General features: G+C 40.5%; 1 protein-coding gene across 1 annotated transcript in view; it reads left to right on the top strand.

Annotated features, from left to right (window-relative positions):
- The window catches only part of NKAIN3 (sodium/potassium transporting ATPase interacting 3), a 409,711-nt gene that overhangs the window by 209,244 nt on the left and 175,590 nt on the right, over window positions 1-24,877 (top strand). Inside the window, exon 3 of the mRNA XM_072951671.1 lies at window positions 6,360-6,440. Coding sequence (XP_072807772.1) covers window positions 6,360-6,440 — 81 coding nt within the window. The remainder of the gene's footprint in view (window positions 1-6,359; window positions 6,441-24,877) is intronic.

Here is a 24,877-nt window from a genome sequence, read left to right as displayed (position 1 = left end):
GGCTGGATAAACAGCAAAGAAGGTATATTGCCTGCTTTCCGGGAACTCACCGTGTAAGGAGTGAGGAGGTGCAGGTTGCTGGGCTCTCCGGAGGTGATGAAACGACAGGGAAAGAGGTTTGTGAAGAAGGTTTGTGTACTTCAGCATCGAGGACCCTCCTCTCCACCTGCTTCTCCAGTCTGTGGCTCTCGCAGCCTCAGCTGGCGTTGTCCCCTCCTCTAGCTACGTGCCCTCAGTCCCTCATACTCACCCCCTTCCATGCCCTTTAGCAGTTAATCACTGCCTGCCCCTTTGCCTCTGTGTCCTGGACATGCTTTATAATTTGTTCACATTTATGTCTCCCCTACTAGACAAAGTGTTCTTTGAGCGCATGGAATGTAATAGGTCCTCAATAAATACTTACTCATTGTCTTTCTTGTCTAGTTCCCTGCCGGTCCCTGGACTGCTTATGATAGGACCAGTGTCATTCTTTCTCTGGTATCTTTTCCTCACATCCTCCTCTCCCCTCTCCCTCCTGTGTATCGAGGGAGGCAGATTTAGGTCTTTCAGAATCTTCAAAGAAAGATGTCTACAAGACAAACAATCCACATGTTTGCTCATCTTGACTGTCTCTTGATGCATATACCAACCAAATCGCCATCATTTTATTTGCTGTCTCATTCAAGACCGTCTCCCAGGAAAGGGAGAGAAGGGAAGCAATGAATTGTCCATGCCAAACACATCCTTTTGTTTAATCTTCACAAATGTCCTGTGGGTGTGTGTTAGCATCTCTCATTTTACAGACAAGGCAAGAGTTAAGGAGAGGTTAAGTGACTTGCCCAGGGAACCTAGACAGTAAGTGGCAGAAGTGGATGATACTATTAGGTTTGTGGAGTTACTTTATCACCAGCTCGGCTTTGCTTCCACCATCAGATTCCCGATGATGTGGTTCCTTTGTCTGTATAAATTATGATATCGGAACTTTTGGTATTGCTGTTGGATATTATCTTTATCACACCACAAATGGCCCATCCCTGAGTTGTTTTCATGAATGTTTTGGTTTGAAGCCACAGTTGATGGCCTGGAATTAATTCTGATATGAAAATGCCTGGAAATGAGTATGGCGTGGATGACATTAATCAAGGGATACCTCCAAGGCAGCAGCTTTTCTATGGCAGTGAGAGGAGACCGGGGTCAGAAATCCATACTGACTTTTCACTGAGCAGGAAGAGGGCTTTTTGGTTGCAGATTTTTCTCCCCAACTGGCCTGGTTGGTGTTCTTAGTCTTGGCTTCCATTATTGACTGAAAGTCACCAATAACGCCAATTAAATATAATCCATTTCAAGCTAACAGATATTTTGGAGCATCAAAACACAGATGGTAAGTTACCACCAATTCTTAGGACAAACAGGGTTTATCACAGCTGACTTTGAAGAACCAATCACCCTTATGAGAACGGTTCAGGTAGAGGACCACACAGAACAAGCTCTCCAACGTCCATCTCCTCAGAGTGGAAATCAAAGCTTACAGAACCTGCTCCTGTACTTACCTCTCCCACCTGCACCTCCCACCCTCCCCACCTGCCTGCCTCACGCCAGCCAGCCATGCTGAGTGATTTGTGTTTTCCAAAGACCACATGCTGCTTCTTGCCGCCTTGGTTTGCACACACTGCACCTTCTACCTGCAACACCCTAGTCTCCTTACCTGCTTGGAAAACCCTTAATAATTCTTCAACTGAATCGGTCACCTTTCAGAGCCTTGCCTGACCAGCCTGCTCCGGGAGCAGTGCCTCTTCCTCTCTGCTCCCTTGGTTCTTGGAGACTCCATCCTGCCTCTCCCCACAGCTGCCATCGTGGCCTCCAGTCCCACCTGGCTTCACTCAACAGTGTCCTCCTGGAAGGCAGACGCTGCCCAGCCAGGGCTGGATTCTAAGTTATCCTGTTATGCATGGGCCTTTAAAGGTGCTTAATACTTGATTGAACAAATAATAAATGAATTAAAGGTTCATAGATGAAACTATCTTACAGAATGGACTGGACAGTGATTTCTTATCTCAGAACTTGTCAACAACAGTTAAGCAAAGTAAACTGGCCTTCCAGCCTTGTTTATCTCCATCTGAACTCTGGGATTTACAGGATGAAATGCATCGTGGATTTTAGTACACCTGCTCTGCCTACACCTACCCTTAGCTGACTTACTCCTCAACTGATTTTTTTTTTCTAATAAACATAACGTTGTGAGCTCCTGCCTCTGTAATTTAGGAGGACCCATTGCAAAGACTATTAGAAAAATTCACCCAAATCACAAAATGAAAGAGCAATAATTCCCCTTTGGACACTGTCTCAGCTGATAAGGTACAGATTTGCTATTTCTACATTTATTTTTAGAACACAAAAACAACCTTGTTATATGGTACTCTTTCACTGTTTAAATTTACTTTAACTAAGATACAAGGCGGGATACATTCATTAGGGAACACCAAGTTTAATCATAGCGTTTGAATGCACCTTTTGTGTTTCTTTGGCTGTAGACAAAATGAAGCAGAGTGTGGGCTGGAAATCATATTGAACAGTCATAAAGTACTGCTCTGGAATCAGCTGGTTACTCCCATATATTTTACTCCTATGTCAAATATTTTAAAATCTTACTTATGAAGTCCAGAGTAAGATTCTGTCCTAGAATTATTTAAATATTTATTATTTCATGGGTAGTAAGTTAATTTAATCAAGCAGTTTTACATTAATTTAAATGCAGAAGCATTAGCTAACTTGACATTTTTTGGAGTAAAGACTAACTTTGAAATAAAAATTAACTCAAAACCTCCTTTAAAAAATTTTTTAAAACCAAGTAAGTATATGCTAAGTGCACAGGTTAGTTATTTGGACTTTCATACGAATGTTCACATGCAAAGAGCAGCAACTTGCTTTCCTTTGAATTGTTTCACAGGAACGTTTTCCGCTGTGTCATCATACGTCTCCCCCCCGAGCCACTGCGCAGCGTGGCTATTAAGAGTGTCAGGCTTCCATTCAGTGGTCCCAGATTTAAATCCCCCTGGATGTGAATACAAAACTCCAGAAAATATTAGAACCATGAGTGAGCGAGGAGTCTACCCTTTTTTATGTCTAACATATTGTGCATAATATTGTATCTGATTGATTGATTGTATGTGAATGAATGAATGATTGAGTGGCCTTCCTGGCAACTGAAAAACAGACAAGCTCAGAAAGTAAAAATAATTCATGTCATGGACTAATTGCTGAATGAGAAAGAAATAGACTGTAAGAGTTCTAAAGTTCATTTCAATTAAAAACTGCTCAAATAGCCTCACAAAGCTATGAACTGTTCAGGAAGCCACATAGAACACACAAATGTTTGCTCATCTTTATAGCCATTGTCTCAGTAAATTAGGATTTAAAATGTGTGTACTGAACATAAGCAAAGTAGGATAGATAAATAGATTGATAGCTTATAGACGGATAGATGAGAGGTAAATAGATGGATAGATAACTGTACAGAGTGATTTTTTTATTTTGCATCGGGAGGGTAAGTCTTCTATACTGCGAGTAAGTCTATGTGGTTATCTGAGCTTGTGGGAGTGCTCTATGATGACCAAAAGGTATTTCTTAAAAATGAAGTATTATCTCCTTTTCTTTATAGTCTAGTTTCAGTTGAACTATAAATTAACTCACATCAAAAAGAAGGCAGGGAGGAGAGCCCATCTCATAACGTATGCTGTTCTAATACTTTCTGTCTAGGTAAATTCCTATGGATGTGTTATTTGTGTTGCTAGAAATCCTTCCCTTTTATCTCTATGCAGAGACTTCAGTCTCAGGTACACACTGAGGTGTATAGTTTACATCTCATAACAGTCCAAATTTCAGTGATATTTGCTATTTGCTATATTCTTTGTTCTCAATGAACCAATGTGTTAGAATAAAGAAACTTACAACATTGCTTTAAAACCATGACATTTATAGAATGCATGACACATTAATAGCAAATACAAAAGACTTCATCATTCCAAAAGCATTGCCAGTTATAGAATACATATGAGTGAAATAAATTTTGAGTCAACTGGTAATTTGGTGAATTGGTCATTTGATAAGTTGGAAAATTTGGTGAAGTGTCATGTTGCAAATTAATCGTAGTCCTTTTCCTAAGATCTTTGAACGTGAAGCTCATCATATGACTCCAAGGACCCCAGCTCTGGAGTCAAACTGTCAGAGTTCCTGTCCCAGCTCTGACACTAACTGGGTGATCAAGTGACTAACTCTCTACCTCGGCTTTAGCGTGACTGAGGGACTTGATCCTTGTAAAGTGCTTAACACAGGACCTGGAGTGTGGAAAGCCGCAGAGTAGTGACTCGTGTTATTGTTAGGAATCTAGGAGCTGATGGTTGGAGTCTACTCAGCCTGACAATTTTATCTTTGAATGTTCGGAAGTAACATCAAGGGTACAATGGGAGGGATCAGAATACAGTCCAATCACTAAGTTTGTGCTTTTATTTTGAAGGGATACATTTTATTACGTATTTTTATGACTATGAGTTGATTTATATTTCTAAAAGAATACTTACAGGTTTAGGTTCGCGGTCCTAATAATTAATAATCATGTGGTTTTGCAGTTAATTCAGTTCATTTCCTTCTTTGAGTCTTGCTTTACTTGATGTCCTTTCCTTAACCTTTACCACTGGCTTTTTTCTCATGACTTAGCGGTCTGCACTGCTGCCTCATTCACATATCCCCATAATTAGATTTATTTAGAATGAAAAATATCAGATACCGGGTGCCGTCTTATTAGCAACATCTTTAAAATTTGTTGTGGTTATTGTGACTTTATCTGTTTGCAAAAAGTATACGTTGAGGATGTAGGTTAGCTATTTTCAAAGTTCATGGGAACATTTTGTGGTTCAGAAAAATACATTTCAATGCATTTGGCCCATTGTTAAGAAAATGTCCAGGTCCATTCACACTAGAAGACTTTGCTAACAGGATGTATCAGCAGGTCAACAATATCCCCAAATAGCAAAAGCCTCAGTATGTATTTTAACTTACATTAACTTTTCAATGTATTTTCCAACTCCTCTAAATCTCCAGTCATTTCAGAGCCTTAACTCATTATTACAAGTGTATTATTCCTTTTTTAAAAATCATAAATGACAAAGATCCAAAATGTAAATTGAATTTCAGAAAAAGTTAAAGAGCTTCTGATAAGGTTTCTAATAAGAACATGGCTGTTTTATACAGTGTTTGAAATCCGTAAGTCTATTATTTGGCACAGCATAGAATAAGCTAATAAATTATTTCAGTATTTATCTTAATTTAGCAATAGCTAGTATGTTATTTCAACATTTATCTTAGTTAACAACAGAAAACAATAATGTAATTAGTATGCCTATTTAAGAAGTTAAGAATTCATAGATTTTTGTAGTAAAAGAAAGTGGATGAGCAAACCATTGTATGTGATCTGTTCATTGGGTTGCCATGGAAAATTCCACCCCTAGTCATCCAAGCTGTTCTGTATGTCAGTTTCCAGACCTCCGTGCCTTTGTCTGCAGAAGAAAGTGACGGGATGAACTGAGCCCTGAGACCCTCTCCATTGATGAGTTTTGATCTAAGGCTATCTTAATTCAGTCTGACTATACTCTTGAGGAAGGCATTTGCTAATACATAATACATTAATAAAACCAATTCATCAGTACGGCTAGCCTGTGGAGAGTGTGTTGGATGTGATTGGAAAGTATTTTCCCATTATGGAAATCTGTTGTTTACATGCTCATCCTTAATCCTCTTTATTAATTTCTATGCTTTTGAAAAAATATTTTACGTGCTCATATTATATTCTGTAATAATATTAGAGGCACACACTTCATTCTTAATAAATTAGTTTAACAGTTGAAAGTTTATTAATGTTACTCCACACATCCATTTTCAAACATGATCCTCATTCAGTGATATGGAAGTGAAGAGTTTTGACTAACATTCCTAAAAACTTGATAGTTTGATATTATAACTAAAAGATGGATAGATAGATAAATAGATAGCCCAAAGGAAATTTGCATAATGGTGTTCCTCGGAAAAGCTAGTACTCAGAAAAGCGAAATCAAATCAGCACTTGGATTTAACGTGCATCTGCAAGCCAGCAAAGCACTTTAAAAATAAATCTAGTTTTATTGGCATCTACTGAAAGCAGTAGAAACTATTGGATATTTAATTTCTAGAGATCTTAGGGGACCTCGTAAGGAGCACTCTTTTCTGAGCGCACCCTGTTTCTTCCCAGAAGACAGACTTATTGGCAGTTTTATTACTGATTTATTTAGCATACATGTCTTTCATCTGCACATTTTTATTCTCTTTCTCCCCCCACCCTTTCTCTCCAGTATACAGTATGGACTGCCCTCTGGGTCACCTGGAATGTGTTCATTATCTGCTTCTATTTGGAAGTAGGTGGGCTCTCTAAGGTAAGTTATTATCATGCTTTTAAAGTACATTTTAAGAAGAGAACACCAAGAAATAAGGCAGGTAACATTACAAATGGAACACTAATTAAAAAAAAAAGAATTTGGATACCATTCAGGAAAGAATGATCTTGGGAGCATTTAATACAGTGGAACTCTAAAACCATGGCTTTATGATTGTTAACCTGTAGTGGAACTTAGCTTCCAGTGTGTCCTCATGTTCAGTTTAAAAAGGCCTCATGTCCCCATGACCACAGCCCCAGATATTAAGTGAAAAATGGTTTTGAACATTCTTGTTTTTAAAGCGGGAAGAGGGATTGACTAAGATGTAAATGTAGCAATTATGAATACTGAGTTGCTATCTTTGCTTGAATAGTAACGCTGAAGAAAAAAGTTTGACAGAGAATGAAATCCTCACTGTGTGTCAGTGGAACATACGCTTTGTAACAACTAAGTACATCGGCGTGGTGATACCTGTTGTGAAATTCTGATCAGAAAACAGTTGTGTTGATGCAACCTGACACAAATGTTATTTCTGTCTGTCTAGCACTCATGTCGGCAATACACATAATTTTTATTACCACTGTCACAGAACCATCTTTTGATTACCACCCAAATGGAAGAGCATCTTGGGTTAAGTTTCTAGTTGTGTTTCTTAAATATTTTTCTCATAAACCAGCATAGTTCTCACTTGAAATCGTAGAGAAGGAACTTGACAGTATAATTACAAAAAGTATAAGAAAGCTATAATCTAATGTTCAGATTCCTTGTTATCAATTCTATGTGTGCAAACTTATTATATTGTTGTGTGATGATCTCCAATTTCTTTAAGTGACATAATGGTCTTCTGCTAGCATTTGTGGTTTAGGTCTTAGAAAAGTTGCCTTGGCCAGCACAGGACTTTTAGAATTGTCAGGCTCTGTTGAATTCCACTTGTAACAAAGAATTTTTGATTCAGCCAAGCAGTAAAAATCCCTGAACGATTTTCTCCAGAGCCTCCGGAGGTAGTTACTGCTTGTTCTACACTATAATAACTTAATAATTAGAACTTGTCATCATTTTCTCACATTGGCAAATGTATTCAGGAACCAGAAATGACATTTCTAATACTGAGTTCCATACAAATGCACCAGTACCTCCCTTTAATATTTGTGCTATTAATCTCATTTCACCACTAATTTCTAAGACAGAAAAAAAAACTTAAATCAATGCCCAGTTGTTGTCTGTAACATGCAGATTATTAAGTAATTTTAAAATGCAAATTTTATGAATAAAATAATTGTGAATAATAAGTTAAGCATAGCATTTTTTCAACCCATAGCATTTTGTATCTTGTGATTTGAGTGGTCATTTTCAATCATATTTTTATTTCACTGGGTGGAAATTATCTTTTATTTTCCTCCCTATTAATTGATTTGGAATAAATTAGACCAGAGGAGATGTGTTTTATGGGACTGTCATCATAGTGTGTTGAAAGAAGGTTGAGTTTCAAATCAAAAGCCTTTCATTCAAATATTGTCTTTAACACTTATAAACTATGGGCCTTTAGGCAAATCATTGAACCCCAAAAGTCTCTGTGAATATAAAAACCGGACCATTTTCCAATGATGACAATAACTAGTGCTTGTTTCGTGTTTAGCATTTTTTTAAGCACATCAAATATGATAACTCAGGTAAGCTTCAAAACAATTCTGTGATAATTTTTTTTAATTCTTCAAAAATAAAATAATAATAGCAGTGATTTGTTCCACACAAGGCTGATTTCCCTCCGCTGCCCAAGGTGACCTTTATGTACTGCTTCTTGTAGCTGTTTTTCTGATATCAATGTACATGTCAAGGTTTTTTTTTTTTTCCTCATCGCTTTAGGCTCAGGGTTAAAAAAAAATGGTATAGTAGTCCCAGTTACTCATTTTATTACCCATTCAAATGCCATTAAGCAGTCAACCAAGTGTTCTAGATCATTAAAAGTATAGATGACTCCAGAAGGAACATCCATCCTAAAGATTTTCTGTTGTTCTCCTTTTATTTACTGTTTCAGTTGCTGGTAACATCTCCCTCTCTAGCCCCAGTTAAGCCTCAGTTCCAATCTGTAGGAAATCTGTTCTGGAAACTAGAGCAGAGTTAAGGACCCTTGATAAACCCAAGCACCTCTACCACTTTTCCAGGTTGCCCTCCATTTCATAAAGTATTTCTTGTCCACGTGTGCTAGTTTATATACTAACTGTCTAGAGCTCTCCATCCCCTGCTTGTTCATGAAGGCATTTCTTGGAATTACCCACTTGGATAGATTAAAAGATTATCTCCATCTTGAGTTTTACCCAAAATGTCCATTCTAAAAGAGTGAATATTTCTCTAAAAACTGGATCCAGATGAATTTCCATAACATCTCTATGGCTTTGGGTGTTCCTCCAATGATGGGCATTACTTAACCATTCTTATTAACTAATAGCGCACATTCTCCTGGCCCTGAGCAGTCATACGTCTAGCCTGCTATGGGAATTCTTGATCATAACCTTCAGATGCTGCCCACAGCTCTGCATATACATTATTACTGTGGTCTTGAGGGTCCCTATTCTCCCCAGACCTTCCAGAACCTGAAGGAAACGGATATACAGTTTTGAGGAATGTGTGCATTATGGGCAGGTTGGGGATGACTGTGGGTAGATAACCGACAGCATCTACACTTACATAATTAACTAGAGCCTCGGTTTCCTTTTCTGCAAAATGAGGAAAACCACAGCACTGAGTTTACTGGTTTGTTGAAAGAATTAAAAAAGCTCATTCATACAAAGGACTTAGAAGGATCCTGGCGTATCGTGAGGTTTCAGTAAAAAGTGATTCTCCTCGTTGCCATCCGCATCATCATCTTTATTATTATTAAGAAATTAACAGACATCATGATCCTCATTCTGAAAAACCTTGGGGACATACATTCATTACTATGCAAGAGCTGTAAAAGGGGCAAAATGCAGGACTGAGTGACTTGTTTAAAAAGTATGTAACAGTCCCTTGTGACAGGACCTTGGATCTGCATGTGAACTTCACGGCTGTAACACTATTAATTAAACCCTTTCCTTCAACATGTAAATAGCTTTTTTGAAATACTTCTGCAGCAAGATTCTCCTGGTGTCCCTACTGCTCCCCCTGGGAGAATTTTATGCATCTTTGGAGTCTCTAAGGCTGTTTTTCCTGCCTCACTTTAAGATCACCAAGGGTACAATTAATAAGTTATTGCTGCTGCTTTGGAAGTTGCAAGACTTGAAATCATTTTCTTCTTCCTAGGAATACATTCAGAATGTAATTATGAAAACCCAGCTCATTTGCTACATTTGAGGATACTGAAAGATAAGTTATGTTGAGAACTTGAGTCTTTTCTTGCTTTTAATTCTGAATGAATTAAGCGGATGTCTCATGAGATCTGTTTTGATTACTCCAAATTGTAGAACTTTAGGCTAATATTTCTTCTAATTGACTTTTCCTGAAAGCTGCATGGAACTTACACATCAGTAATCCTAGAGAATTCTCAGTGTGACACATTTTCATAGAATTCAGACTTTGTATGGCTGCATGAGCATAATTTAGGCATGAAAATGAATGCAAAGAAATTCTCTAAAGATTTGTCTTCTAAAAATTTAGGCAAGAAGCTGAGGAGGAAGATGGGCTGGCCCTCACTGACTGGTCCTCAATACAAGTGTTTCACATGGCTTCACACAAAAGGAAAGCTACCTTCATTTGTTTCTCTATATCATGTTTTAATGATTGTACTTTTTCTGTAGTGACCTGATATGTGGGTATTTTGATTCTTGCAAGAATTTAAACTGTTTCCCCAAATGACAATAATAGCACTTTCTTGTCCTCCTTTGACTTAAATTGTCACCACACGTTCATGAGGATCCTCTTCTCTCGTGAGATTCTTCAGTTGAATTTTCCTCCTGAGCAGCCTGGCAGGGTCAGTGAGATCATTCTTCTTTCTCAAGGCTCATTCTTATTACCTAGCCTGAATTGTCCCTCTGTACTCATTGGGAAAATTCTCCTTGTGGACCAAGATTCATTTTCCTTCGAGGTTGGCTTTTCCCACTACCCTTGTCCTTGGACGGGCACTTTCAAGTAGAAGACTTGTAGACAATCAATGCAGAGCTCTGTGTAGGAGCAATTGCATAGCAGAGAGATCTCTCAGTTCCCTTGAGCTGCTTATAGTCCATCCATTATTTTTAATAAACATTCTAAATATTTTTACATCTCACAGAATTCTTTCTCTGTTGGCAGTTTCACACTAAATCAGTGATGTACAGTATGTTTCCTTATTTAAATGAATACAAGTTAACTGAATTTAGTAGTGAGTATTAAACTTGCCTTTATTCTTTCCTCCTGCTGATTTCTTCCTCCTCAGATATTTTTCAAAAGGAATCTTGAAATGTGATGTTTATGCAGGGCTGAAGCTAGGATATGAAATACCTTTATTTGAAAATAATGTATCAGCAAACAATATAGGAATAGCAGCCAAGAAATCCAGCAAAACTATGCCTACTTTTGAAACTACAAAAATGATACTCTATTTACTGTATCATGAGGTTTATTTATAACGTATCTGTATCAATGAAACCCTTTGGGAAAATGCATAAGCTTTCAGTTCACTAGAATAACAAAATATTTCAGGTTCTGAAATAATACATTAGTATACACTTATCCTGCTGTCTCGAAAGAATGTTTCTGTCTGAAATCATGACTGGGGAGTTGAGGGGGCCTGGAGGTGGTGGTGGTGGATATCTTTCCAGTCATTCAGGACCTATAAAGGAAGGACCATCACAGTCTGCTTTTAGGCATTAAATCAAAATGAGACCCCAAACCTTGCAAATGTTTATTTTTATGTTTGTTTCCTGCACAGTCCTTTTCCAAAGTGATGCAATTATGTTCTTTAAAAAAATAATAATAACATGGCAGCAAAAATGTGGTTCGACATTTCATATTTCAAAGGACTTAAACTCTACCTTTTTCCTTTGGCCTGGGTCTAAGTGAACATAGCTTGTGAAAAGAACATCTTCAGGGTCCTTGTAAAATAATAGTTTATTTTCCGCCTTAGAGAAAATGCACGTATAAACTCGATGTTATGTGTTTCATAGATTTCATCTCACACAAGTATTTTGAAAACCTTTGCTCAGAAAATCCAGTTTGCCTCCACGTGATAGTCCGACGACATATAGAAACCACGATAAACTAAGTAGCTGCTGCCGCCTGGGTGGTCTGGGGATTTTTAACCAGAAGTTCGTGTGATGAGCGGAGGCCCTTCTGTAGAGGTTTACGTAGTTTTTTCAAAAGAGCCGACGGATCTATTATTCTATCAAGAGGAGTGCCGCTTGTTGCTATAGAATTAGAGTCGCCGTGTTGAACAGGGCCCAGGCAAAGGTAACTGAATAACTAGTTTATTGTCTCAGCTCATTGGATCATCATTATGAAACGGTTTTACTTCTCTGAATAAACTGTCTCCCAGCTATTTTGTTTCAAACCCTATTCCCATTCCTCATTACGTCGGGCAACAGATTCTGTGATGACTTTGGTCATTCGAAATTGGTCTCCTGTCTGATTCAGACCCGTTCTCCCCTCACCTGGGCTGACCATGCCTGAGGCCTTTACCCACCTCTCTCTCCTCCCTTCCCTTGACTCCACTCCTCAGGGAGAGGACACAGGAAGTAGTCCACTCGTCCAGCCAGCCCTGCGCTGATGACGCAGGCTGCAAGGGTCCTCCCCTTAGGCTTTTCCAGCTGCTACCAATGGCCGCTGCTCATGTGACAGTCTGCAAATTGGCTAATTCTGCCACTAAATTTGATAAAACAGTACTTATTTTAACATGTCCATAATTATTCCAATAGATGTAAGTTTGTTAAGAGCCACAGGTTATATAATGTTAAGCCATTCTGAGTGGAACGTGGCTGCTGAATTTCCATGTCATGATTATTTAAAAAAAACTGGATTCTGCAGAGAAACCACACTTTTATAGCTTACATTCAAATGCTTTGCTGTGTTTTTAAAGGCAACGTAAAGAGGCTACTGCCAATTTTTTGATGCAGTCAGTTGAACATAAGATCATTTCAGAAGAACAGTATGTAGAACAAATAGAACATGAGTAAAGGCCGTTAAGATTTGGGATTTTCTTGTGATGCTGATTAGTTTGTTGTGAACACACTCTCTTTGTTGTGGAAATGCCAGTTAAGAGTACAAGCCTGCTGGCGAAGAATTTCAGCTGACATTTGCAACGGTTCATAAGATTATAAAAGAGAGACTGGTAACACATTGAGTTTGCTGCATTTATTTACTTTTTTGAACCAGAACAGCAGCATATACCGCCGAGGAGCCTTATAAAATAAAATAGCACCGCATGGTCAGATTATAACTGATGAACATTAAGCTGAAAAGCCCTGCAGGAACAGAGGAGCCTGACAGTTACTCGACGTTGCTCTCAGATAGAGACAAACACGTCATTTCAATGCTTTGGATCCGATTTTCCTATGTAGCCTGTGGGAGGGAAATCACAGCTAACAGTAATCATATCTAAAATGTTCTCTTTGCCCAGAGAAAATTTCTCTCTGAGCCGTTGTCCTGTGATGGCATGACGTTTCAGACTGATTTGAGTTCAAGTCTTGAACATAGATGGTAGCAAATGTACCTCTGCATCCAATTTGCAGTTTGGCTGTTTACAGCAGCAGCTGGAACCCTAATGCTGTGTGTCTCCACCTGCCCCCCACCTCCGCCCAGCTCAGAAAAGACGAGCTTGAAAATACAATGGGAGCTGAATGATGAGAAAATCAATCAGAATTATAGGGAAAGATGTGAAAAATAAAAATAATTGGCCAGAAGTTTAGTGCCAAAGACAAGAAGTGGGAAGGGAGATACATTTTGCTCACCCTTGACACAAGGAGGTGCTACGGGAAAGACAATTCAGAAATCCTTGTAAAGAGATGTCCTTTGCTGTGAAGCTCCATACAAGTCATGTCGGCCCAGCAGCGGGGCTGACCAGGGTGGTGGCCACAGCACGGACCTGCTCCGGGGAAAAGCGTCCGGAAAAGTGAGTCATTCCAGCTCCTCCTGTCCTATCTGAGGGCCAACAGAGAGGAAAACAGAAAGAAAAAGTGCCTGGAGCAAAGACTTCTGCCCAGAAGATGAGGCAGAGCTGGCTGGTCCCAGCACAGACCACTGAACAGAGGCACAGGGTGACAGAATGAAAGGGGAGAAGGACACAGGAAGAATCTGAGTGTCCAGGACCCAGGATGAGCGTGTGTCTACTCCACCCCTGGGGAGCCCGCAGCATTGACCGCCCTTTGCCTGTTTGCTGACGCAGGAATAACAGGGAAAAGCAGGAATTGTCACTGTGCTCGTCTGTGAAAATCAGCACCTCGAAGCATCCAGTGGGCCAGATTCCCTGAGAAGCTGGCTTTTTTTCTGGGAACTCTGAGCCTGCTTCAGGCACCAGCTGGAATATCTCACAGTCAGATAACAAATGAAGCTGTGAAAATAAATGAAGCCATTAGAAAGAAGTAGTTCTGCTTTATTCTTGTAGAAGCTGGTGTGGTTCAAGGTCTCTGAGAACTTATTTGTGAAATCTGAGCATCAGTAATTCTTAATCGCCCAAAAGTATAGAAACTTCAAATATATATATGTCTAAGATTAAAATTAGATGGAGAGGAACAAAACTGAATGTACTTTAGCTAAATGAAAAGAAAAAGGAAGACTACTTGCTGAATTAATTTACAAAAGGGAAATGTAACTTTCTGCGAAAAATCACATCGCTTTCCTCATTTTCTAGGTATTCAGCTACATCCACCTAATCACTCTCTCCTTAAATGGGGCAGACGTTTCTAGTTATCTTGCGTTATCTGTTGCCCCTCCTTCTGGTCGAGAGTCAGGGAAAATCGGCCTGTTTTAGGTGGAAATGCTAAAGAACTATTTCCTGTGCCTTTATATGAGTAGGTGGAATTATCCAAGTTCTGGCCATTGAGCTACAAGTAGAAGACTTGTGAAGGACTTCTGAGAAAGCTGCTGAAGAGCTAGCTCAGTTTAGAGGCAGGCTTAAGCCCAGTGACTTACAGAACACAAATCTTCCACTTAGACGAACGCAAACCTTACTTGCCCTTCTTCTCTAGGGTTGGAAATCAGACATGAGCCTCAATGGACTAAAACCAAGGTGTGAGACAGTCACTGTGGAAAACTGTATGGAGGGTCCTCAAAAATTAAAAATAGAACAACCAGCTGATCCAACAGTTCCACCCAAAGTATTCCCATGTTCACTGCAGCACTATTTACAACAGCCAAGACATGGAAACAACCTAAGTGTCCATCACCAGATGAATGGATGAAGAATAGTGATATATTATAGGAATATCATTCAGCCATGACGAAGAAGGAAATCCTGCCATTTGCAGGAACATGGATGGACCTTGAGGGCATTATACAAGGTGAAGTAAGTCAGACAGAGAAAGACTAATACTGTACAATACCACTTACATGTAGAACCTAGAAAAAAAAAAACACCTCACAGATACAGAGAACAGATTGGTGAATTCCAGGGACAGAGGGTGAGGGGTTTGAAAAATGGGTGAAGGTTGCCCCAAGGTACAAACTTCCAGTTATAAGAAGAATAAGTCCTGGGGATGTAATGTACAGCCTGGCGACTATAGTTAACGATATTGTACTATTTTCTTAGAATATGCTAGGAGAGTAGATCTTAAAAGTTCTCATCACAAAAATCTTTGTAACACCTAAATGTCCATCGACAGAAGGCTGGATGAAGAGGTTGTGGTATAGTTACACAACTCAGAGCTATTCTACTCAGCGATAAGAAAGAATAAAATAATGCCATTTGCAGCAACACATGGTTGGACCTGGAGATTGTCAGTCTAAGTGAAGTAAGCCAGAAATAGAAAGAAAAATACCATATATCACTCATATGTAGAATCTATTTAAAAGGACACAAATGAATTTATTTACAAAACAGAAACAGACTCACAGACATAGAGAACTAACTATTGGTTACCAGCAGGGGAAGGAGTTGGGAAGGGATAAATTCGACTTCCAATAGTCCTTGAGCCTCAGGGCACACCCACAGGTGCCATGACAGTTCCTAGGCTGAACATAAGAAGGTCAAAAGTGGTCAAAGATGTTCCCAGAGGATAGGTTCTTGCCTCACACAGTAAAGAGTTCAAGAGCAAGGCCTGGTGAAAATGAGAGCAAGTTTACATAGAGAGATACACACTCCATAGGCAGGGTGCGGTCTGTCTCACTCAGGAGGGAAAACGGCTTAGGAGACACACACTCTACAGGCAGAATGCGGGCCATCTCAGACAGGTGAGGGGAGAGAGACTGAGAGGTGTGGGGTGTTTAGTTTAAAGCAGAAGCAGATACACACTCCACAGACAGAGTGCAGGCCGTCTCAGAAGACAAGAGAGAGAGTGACCACGAGGTGCGGACTTGTTTGTTTTTATGGGCTCGGTAATTTTACATACTAACCAGTAGGAGGGTTATTCCAACTATGCTGGGGAAGGGGAGGGGATTTCCTGGAATTGGGTCCCTGCCCACTTTTTGGCCTCCTATGGTCAGCGTAGGAACTGTCATGGCGTCTGTGCGTGTGCCATGAGACTCCAGATCTACTGGAAGTCGAATCTTCTGCCAGCTTGGTTGTGACCAGTTTGTCCTGTCCTCAATTGCTTTGTCAGCCCTTCAGTGGTTGTGCTCTGCCCCCTTCCCTCTTGTCTCAAAAGGACTCTGATTCCATAGTATCACCAGGATCAGGGAAGGCTTCCGAACGAAGATGGGGTGAGTGAGGACTGTACACACTCAGTAAAGAACAGCATTACGAGCACCACACTGACCTGCTGACCTTCCAAACACAAACGCTCTGATTGGCCTGCCACCCATGAAAGAAGTGCTTTGAGTTGCTACTTTTTTTAACTCCCTGTAATGAATTTTCATCAGTCCACCCGCCTCCATCTCACACTCTTCCCAGACTCTCTTCTGGCCAGAATATATTGGAGAGAGAACTCTATGGGGTTACGTGCATCAGAGCCAAGGTCACCTGGGAGGTGGACATGTAAGGACATGCTCTAAACAAGGGAGCTTTCTGGGTACAGATCATGACTGCCAGTGGCCTGGACACATCTGTTCAGGCACAGTTGGAGGAAGATGCCAGCGTGCTGGTGGTCCTCTTGAGATAATCTGATGTTCATTTCCCTGAGCATAATAGACAAATGTGCTCCTCAAATGTAAGACTGTTTCATTGCACAACTGCACTATTTAGCAGAGAGCCAGCAACTGATTCGCAAAATGGAAGGGCAGACATGCTTCCTGCAAAGCCCTCTGTGTGCTGCTGAAAGAAAAATGGCATTGACTTAAGAAGTCCTTTCAGAACAAGCACTCTATCCCCACACTTGTTTTAACCACAAAAATTCAATTTGGTTAAGCTGTCTGGAGTCATCGACCCTATTTCCAGAACAATATGCAATGGTCTGATGGCATCATTTCTACATGGGCCATCTGATGTTTTAACTTGTACATAAAATTCATCATTTGTGCTTGTCCTTAAGTATAGAATTAACAGAGAAAACACTTCCTGTGTGTATTTGAAGTATCAGGGGGCAGTAAAGCTGTTTTAAGTGTTAGTGTGAGAAGATACTGCGTCCTGCTTCAGGGCAGCAGAGAACAGCAGAAGCATTGAATTGTGCTTACCCTTAACTGAGATCCTGAGACAAAGTGTGTAGTTATTATTTCCTACATACAATTAATCTTACATGCCGAGAACACGGTATGAATTTCGCTTCAGTATAATAGGCAGGCCGGCTACTGGTCCCTGAAATCAATGACAGTCAGAAGAGCCTAGACGTTGGGTGATCTGTTGAATAATTTAAGACTGATTTGTTAACTGTGCAGCAGTGAAGGTAGCCGTGCAGGGAGACACATTGTCAATTGCCAGCAATTTACTACGTTTTTGAAAACCACGGGCAGCAATTTACAGAAAAGATTAGGCCAGTTACTGTACACGTGTGACATTTTCTTGATTTAAGATGTCAATCTGGAAAGCTGTTCACTGACAACTGGAGTTTGGAATGAGGTTATAAAGTTTATGAAGAACTGCTTTTACCTGAGAATGTCTATATTTCTGCCCTGAGAGACCCCTGAACGCACACCTCCTGCTGGGATTAAACATGCATATGCAAATGAGCACTGTTGGAGAAGGGCGATGCACCTGCTGCTGGGCCGCTGAGCACCTTTGCACCACTCAGTGCTCTAATGCACTTGCCGTGAGAAAGCGTGGTGATGGGCTTTGTTTCTCGGAGAAGAAATCACTGTCCGCATATTTCCCCTGAGTCCTGTGCTGTCTAGGGGGTGTGATCACTTTCATCCTGAACCGGAAGTTTACTTTGCGCTTCTTCATAAGAAGCTGATCAAAGGAGAATCCCATTTTTATTAGTGTAATTTCTTTCCACGTCTTTTCCCTGTTGGGGTTAAGTCAGTAACAATAATTGTGAATATGCAAAAAGTGAAATGAAGATGGTCTTAGCCCCTGGTGGAATCTGATACTCTAAGGTATCTTGAAGGGGTATCTCGAAGGAGGACTTCTATAGGAAGAACATACATCAATACAGCATCTCATAATTTAAATATGACTAAGCATGACCTGTGATTGATTATTTTTGGAGCTCTACTAAGAATTGGACCTCTGGTATATTTTAAAATTTATTCTCAATGTTTATTCTCAACATTATCAACTCCTCCAAGGATTCCTAACAAGCTTACATATCGCAAATCAGAGTTGTAACTGAAATTCCTTTTCTGAAGTCACAGATCACAATAGTAATGATACTTTTTAATGAGTTTAGTTTTCCAGACAAGAAACAAGTCCAGAGTTCCTTTGTGTCTAGTTGTTAGCAATAAAATCAATCCAGAAACTAAGACAAATGCCTTCTTTCTTCTGCTTTCTGCTCTTTCTCTATTTGCCCATCTGGCTGGGTCTATAAACTCTGTTACAGACGGATGGCATGTCCTGTGTTTTGTTTTGAGCATTTTTTCCTACATGCTTTTCCCAAAAGGAGAAAACAAGATGACTCTTTGATAAATTAATTTTTTATCCTCTATGTCAGATATTAAAAGCAAAATATAAAATGCTAGAAATTTATCATAAAAGCCAAGAATTAATTTTTAATAGCTAGAAATTCGTATTAGACATAACTCTGGCTTTACCCAGAGGTTTTTTTTTTTTTAATGTAAAAAAATCAATAAAATTAAAACTCACATGAATGGACTACTTTTAAAGCATTACATTGAAGACTGACACAGCTCTACAGTGGCTCAGCAGACTTACTGTTTTGCCATTTAAGGCAGTGGAAAAATTCTCTTAGCCAACACGTGTTAAGTTTTAAACTCCTTCTACAATTTTGGCTTTGGATGGGTCTATCCAATGAAATCATACAGTTTCATTGTTCATTCTTTGTCTATAGTATTTTTAATGTAAATATATTATATATATATATATTTACAGAAGGGAAAATGTTGGCTTAATTAAAAATAGCTATGTTGTAGGCAATAAAATCAAGGCTTTATCTGTTTGAAGATTCGTGTAATAATGGTGACAGCTGACAGAATGCCTTGAATGGAGAGGCTTTCCCCGTTGTTGAAGACATCAGGAAATGAACGCCCAAGGTCTCAATCGTAACAGGTTTACCCACCAAGCGCCCTTGCTGCTTGGGTCGGACGATAATGATCTTTCACTTGATCTATTTCTTTACCTGTAGAAACTCCCTGCTTTATTTTTCACTAAATCATCAGAAGCCTCGTGTAGTCTGTTATGAGCACCAAACAGAGGGGTGGTTTATTATTTCTTTGCATTTATATTGTGTTTTTCTCCACGTAGCTTGAGGGGCTTTACAGAACATGACAGCAGTCATCAAAACACTTTGTCAGGTCTGTAAGGCAGGAAGAAATGCTGCTATAAATGTGCCGGAGGCATAGTGCTTACCAGAAAATGTTCATTTTCTACATATTTTTCAAGACAGAAATTTTCTTTAAAATAAATTCCAACTTTCTTAAGTATTTTCTTTCCCTGGCCTTGGAATCAGACACTGGATGACAACAAATTCACTGAGCATCTTGTCTGTGCCGATCTTATTGTAGATGCTAGACTATAATGGGGGGGTTACAAGGACCTGCTCTCACAGAGCTTTTACTGAAGTAGAAGAGACTTAATGCATCAGCAAATAAGTACACGACATAATATCCTGTGCTTCGTGCTATCAAGAGAAAAAAAGGCAGGATGGGGGAGGGAGGTGACCTCATGGAAAGATGGAGTTAAGAGGCCCAAGGGACAGACAGAAGCAAGCCATGCACAGATACAGGGGATGCCAGTTCCCAAGGTAGGAGGGTGCCTGCTATGCGCAAGTAACAGCAGGGATGCTGTGTGGTGTGGCTAACGTGCCGTGAACCAGGTGAGGAGGGCACGCCATGAGGATGAAGAGCTGAGGAGTGACAAGGTCCTGTAGGAACCTGGTAGTTCATGGTGAGGATTTGGATTTGGCCAAATCTAATGAGAACCCAATGGAAGGTTGAGCATAGGGGAATGACAAGATAAAAAAATCCGTGTAACTGTCATATAGGAAACAAGCGTAGAAGCAGGAGGACCCATGGAGAGCTGACTGTGGTGGTCCCGGGAAGAAGTCAGGGTGGCTTGGACTGAGGTGGTGGCAGGGTGGTGGCAGTGGCAGAGGGGAGAGGAATCTGAATTGACTTGCAGTTGGAAACTGGAACGGACAGAAGTTGCTGAAGGACCAGAGGCAGTGTATGGGAGAGCTTTAAATTCTGTCTCTGCCCATTGTGATATGGTTTTGGTGCCATAGTTTTCTCATCTGTAAGAGAGCAACAGTACAGTCATCCCCAGGTACCACAGGGAAGTGGTTCCAGGACCCTTGCCGAGACCCAAATCCTCAGATGCTCAAGTCGCTTCTATAACAGCACAGTGTTTGCGTATAGCGTAGGCGTGTCCTCTTGTACACTGTAAGTTGTCTCTAGATTACTTATAATACCTAGTACAATGTAAATGCTATGTAAATATCTGTAAATAGAATGTAAATGCTGAGTAAATAGTTGTCGGGTTCAAGGCAAATTCGAGTTTTGCGTTTTGGAGCGTTCTGGAATCATATTTCTTCGAAGATTTTCTACCTGCAGTTGTTTGAGTCAGCAGATACTGAACCTGTGAGTACAGAGGGTTGACAGTAATGACATCAGAGTGCAGTGAGAAGACGAGGCCTCTTGTGACACAGAGAACCCTCTCCATGCTTTGAGGTGTCCACTCCCTCCACCTTCCCTACTAGCCCTTTTCTTCCTTCCTTCCTTTCTACTCTCTTTAACTTCATCCGCCTCGCTTTTCTTCCTGAGCCTAACTTTCTTCATTTTGTGATAAATCCACTCTGTATTTTTAGACTAATCAAAATCTTTGCCTCAGTAGTTGATGTACTTCATAAATACATATATGTATATACACACACACACATACACACATAGGAAGCTTACACGGGAAAAGGAAACCAAGATGTGAGGTATTTTCAAGCAAAGGCAGGCTTTAACATTGAGAGAGAGAGGGGAAAAAAAGGCTTTTGAAACTGAGAGTTGGTTAGAAAGTTCTTTTTTCTACCAACTTGTGTAAGTTTACTGTGAAATTCTTCTAATTTCAATGAGAACCAGTTATATTTAAATCCATATTTCTATTTTTTGAGAAAGTCTTAACTGTGTGATTCAATTCTGACGCTGATCAATTCTCTGATCTCAAACACCAACTGAGTGTCTAACTATTCAATTCAGTTCTGACGCTAACTACCCAGAGGTAGTTCAGACTCCGCAGCTCAGGGGCTCAGTCCCATGAAGACCGACCCACGTCACGTGCCAGCTGTGAATCGGACCCCTGGGCTACTCAAACTTCTGCCCAGACAACTACAAATTCAGGGGTTCCTACAAACCCTTACTTGAATTCACGAAGGCACTCTACTTACAAGCATTGGTTCATTATAAAGGATACACATCAGGAACAGCCAAATGGGTAGGGAAGAGGGGGCAGGGAGTCGGGGCGGGGCTTCTGCACCCTCTGCAGGTGTGCCATCCTCCCAGCTCTCAACATGTTGCTCTGTTCACCAACCCAGAAGCTACTGCAACCAGGTTGTTCCAGAGTTTTTCGAGGAAGTTTCATTATGCAGGCATAATTGATAAAATCCATTGGCAACTGGAGTTCGAACTCAATTACCAGCCCCTCTCTCCTCCCCAGGAGTGGGGCTGGAAGTTCCAACCTTCTCATTCTGTGGTTGCTCCTGCTAGCAACCAGCTCTCTCCCTGATCTGTCTAAGGCTCTCATTCCCTAAGATTCACCTTGTCAGCATAAACTCAGGTAAGGTCAAAGGGGCTCCTTGTGAATAATTACCAGAGACATTATATATTGTATCATGTCACACTAGTCATGGCCTCTTTAACGACCATCCCAGTGAGAAAAGAGCTTTCAAAACACCCAGACACGAGACGCTGTGGTTCACCCAGAACGAGAGACACTGAGCGCGGAGATCGGAAAAGGCGAAAAGAAACCCAGGAGACACAAGGACCTGAAGGCCGCTGGGCAGCCAGCAAGTTCACACAGGGAACTCATTTCACCCCGACATCAGTCTCCCAAAGAAGGTGGCCTTTCCCCTGACACAGATAAGAAAATGGAAAGTTTAGAAAAAGCAAGTAATTGACTCCTGGTCAGACAACTGACGTCTGGCAAATGCGGTTTTTAATCCTGGGCTGCTGTCTCCAAGACTAAGGTTGCATCCGTTATTGACAGTTGCCTCTGGTATATAAAAGAATCACAAAATGGAAGGGGAAAAAAAAAACCCAGGGCAAACATATTACTGTATTCATACCTTCCTCCCCAGCCACTGAGAGCCTTCTGTCCTATCTAAGCAGCCAGAAAGCCTGAGACAGGGGAGATTTATGAATAAACGAAACTCTGCCCACGTGGCTGACACCCGGGCTACCCTACCTCAAGCGATAAGGAGACTTAGCGTAGCAATCTCGTGCGTTCAGTCATCAAAGGCTGCAAATCAACATTTGTGTCTGCAGATTTCAGGAAGGCTTTGGCCCTAAATTATCTGAAAAATTATCTTCTCACAGCTCTGTAATTAGGATCAGAAACAGTGGCCGGCCACCCCCGGCTTGCTGCTTCATTGGTTATCCTCGTGGTCAGAGCGGCAGCGGAACCTTGCAATTCACAGCAGCTCCAGCCACGTCGCCCTGTTTAGTCCTGCGCTGTGCCCTTCATTCACCCCGCTCTGCAGACGAGGAAATCATGTTTCTGAGACGTTAAATCTCTGGTGAACACACATTGACTAAGTGCCTAAAGGGAGAGTCAGACTTCGAATATCAGACCCACACCCATGGATGTTGTCGAGGATGGGATGCAGATTTGGGGATGAAAGCATCTCAGTGACTTATTAGAATCCAGTAACTGCCTAGCAGTCAACCCAGCCGAGAACAAGGCAAGGAGGGTGAATCTTAAAGCGGAGCTGGTCCAAAGATACTGTTCCATCCAGCTGTGTGAAAATAGGTTGTAATGCTGCCCTTGCAGTGGACGATTACTTGTGTGGCTTGCCTTTTAAATTTTTTTCTCATTTGTTTATTTGGCATGGCTTTTTCCTTCATCAGAAAAAAAAAAAGGAGAGAAGCTATTTAAAATAGATACTCTACACTTCTTGCTACAGTGGAACAAGCATTTGGATTTAGTGCGTGTTTGTTGTTAGACCTCAGGCTCCAACTTGGAGAAATTCTATTTCATTTAAGCAGGAGAATGTAACCAGGGGTCTCATATGAGGATGCTGCTGCAGTGGGTGGATGTTACAGTGCAGTCAGAGGGATGCAAGTGTTTACTGAGCTTAGCTGAATTCAAGCTGGCCATTCCCATGCTGAGTCACTCATATTATCAAGGGGATGGAAACACTCAAGCCTGGAACAGCCGATGCACGTGGGCAAAATGTACTGAAAGAACGTGCCAGTGGTTTTCAGGTCTTTCTAACTGTTGACACATTAGTGAAATGCTTGTCAAGATGTGCCCAAAAAATCGCAGTCATCAACATCCTTGAGAAAGAAAATGAACTAACCACGGGCTAGGGCTGACAGGAGGAGCTCCAGGAATGTGTTAGATGCAGAGGTGTGCTAGCAAGTCTTTCTGGACAGTTTAAGGGATACTGGGGGCATTTGGAATATGTTATATTTGATTTTCACCTTCTGTGATGACTTTAGACCCAGATCTCCCATAAGAGGCAAGTGCATTTTGCCTGTAAGTATCAATTCTTGGAAACCTGCTAGCCACTATTTATGCTACCACGAATCCAAGAAGAAAGGAAGTGGGGAAGTTGCTCCAATTTTTTTCCTAGAAATAAAAATAACATTTTATTCTTCCCCCTCCCCCTCCAGCCTCCTACCACTTTCTTTATGTATCGGACCCTTTTCTTAGTCAAGGAAGGTATTAATGATCTTATTAGCATATTAAACAATGGCATAGAAAAGGCTGACATTTCCCAAAGCTTTTGGTCAATGATTAAAGTAATGAAAGTTGCCAGTTATTCAGGCCAAGCCTATAAATGCCTTAAATGCACTCACTGCCTGAAAGGTCAGGTAAATTAAAGGGTAATGCAGGGCTGGCCCTGAACAGTCTGCATGTGGTGATCCTGAGTGCTCTTAAAAGTGGCTGAAACCAAGAGGCCTGGTATTAATTCTGGCCAGCTTCCTGGTATTGATTAAGAAGTAATGGCAAGTGCTCATTTGTGGGCAAATTAAGAGATAAGTCCTTTCCAGAAGGTCATTTACAAGTCTTCTCTTTAATTAATATTACTGACTTGAAGATTTGCAGTGAAATTAGCCCATTAATTATAAAAGTCATCAGTTTGGAGAGAAGGAAAGGATAATTTATTTAATATCAGATCCAGGTTTTCAATAAATTGCCATTTTTTATGACACTCTCCTAGAAAGTCTGAAGTCTTCAACTATGAATTGAGTGGGTGACCATGGCCCAAGCTCTTATGTTTTGTTGTTGCCGATTATAAATGTTATTATATAAACATTTTTTAAAAACTGAAAAATGTATTGACTTATAATGAAGAAAAAAGATCTATCTTTCCCCAATTTCACCACTCATTGTATTTTAGTATTCCCATTTGTTAAGCTCGGCATATGTACACATTTTGTGTGTATGCGTATGCATGAGTACATAGTATATACGTAGCTCAGTACTTAATTAAATTTTTTTCTCAGACAATTGTAGATTCAACAGAATTATAAGAATTGATGCAGAGAGAGCTTGTATATCCTTTGCCCAATTGTCTCCAGTGGTAGCGTCTTGCCAAACTGTTGTCCAGTGTTACAGCCAAGATATTCCCATGGGAACA

The sequence above is a fragment of the Vicugna pacos genome, chromosome 29 (genome assembly GCF_048564905.1).
Source record: "Vicugna pacos chromosome 29, VicPac4, whole genome shotgun sequence".
NCBI lineage: Eukaryota > Metazoa > Chordata > Mammalia > Artiodactyla > Camelidae > Vicugna > Vicugna pacos.
Note: the sequence above shows the minus strand (reverse complement) of the source record. Positions and strands in the feature narration are given on the sequence as shown.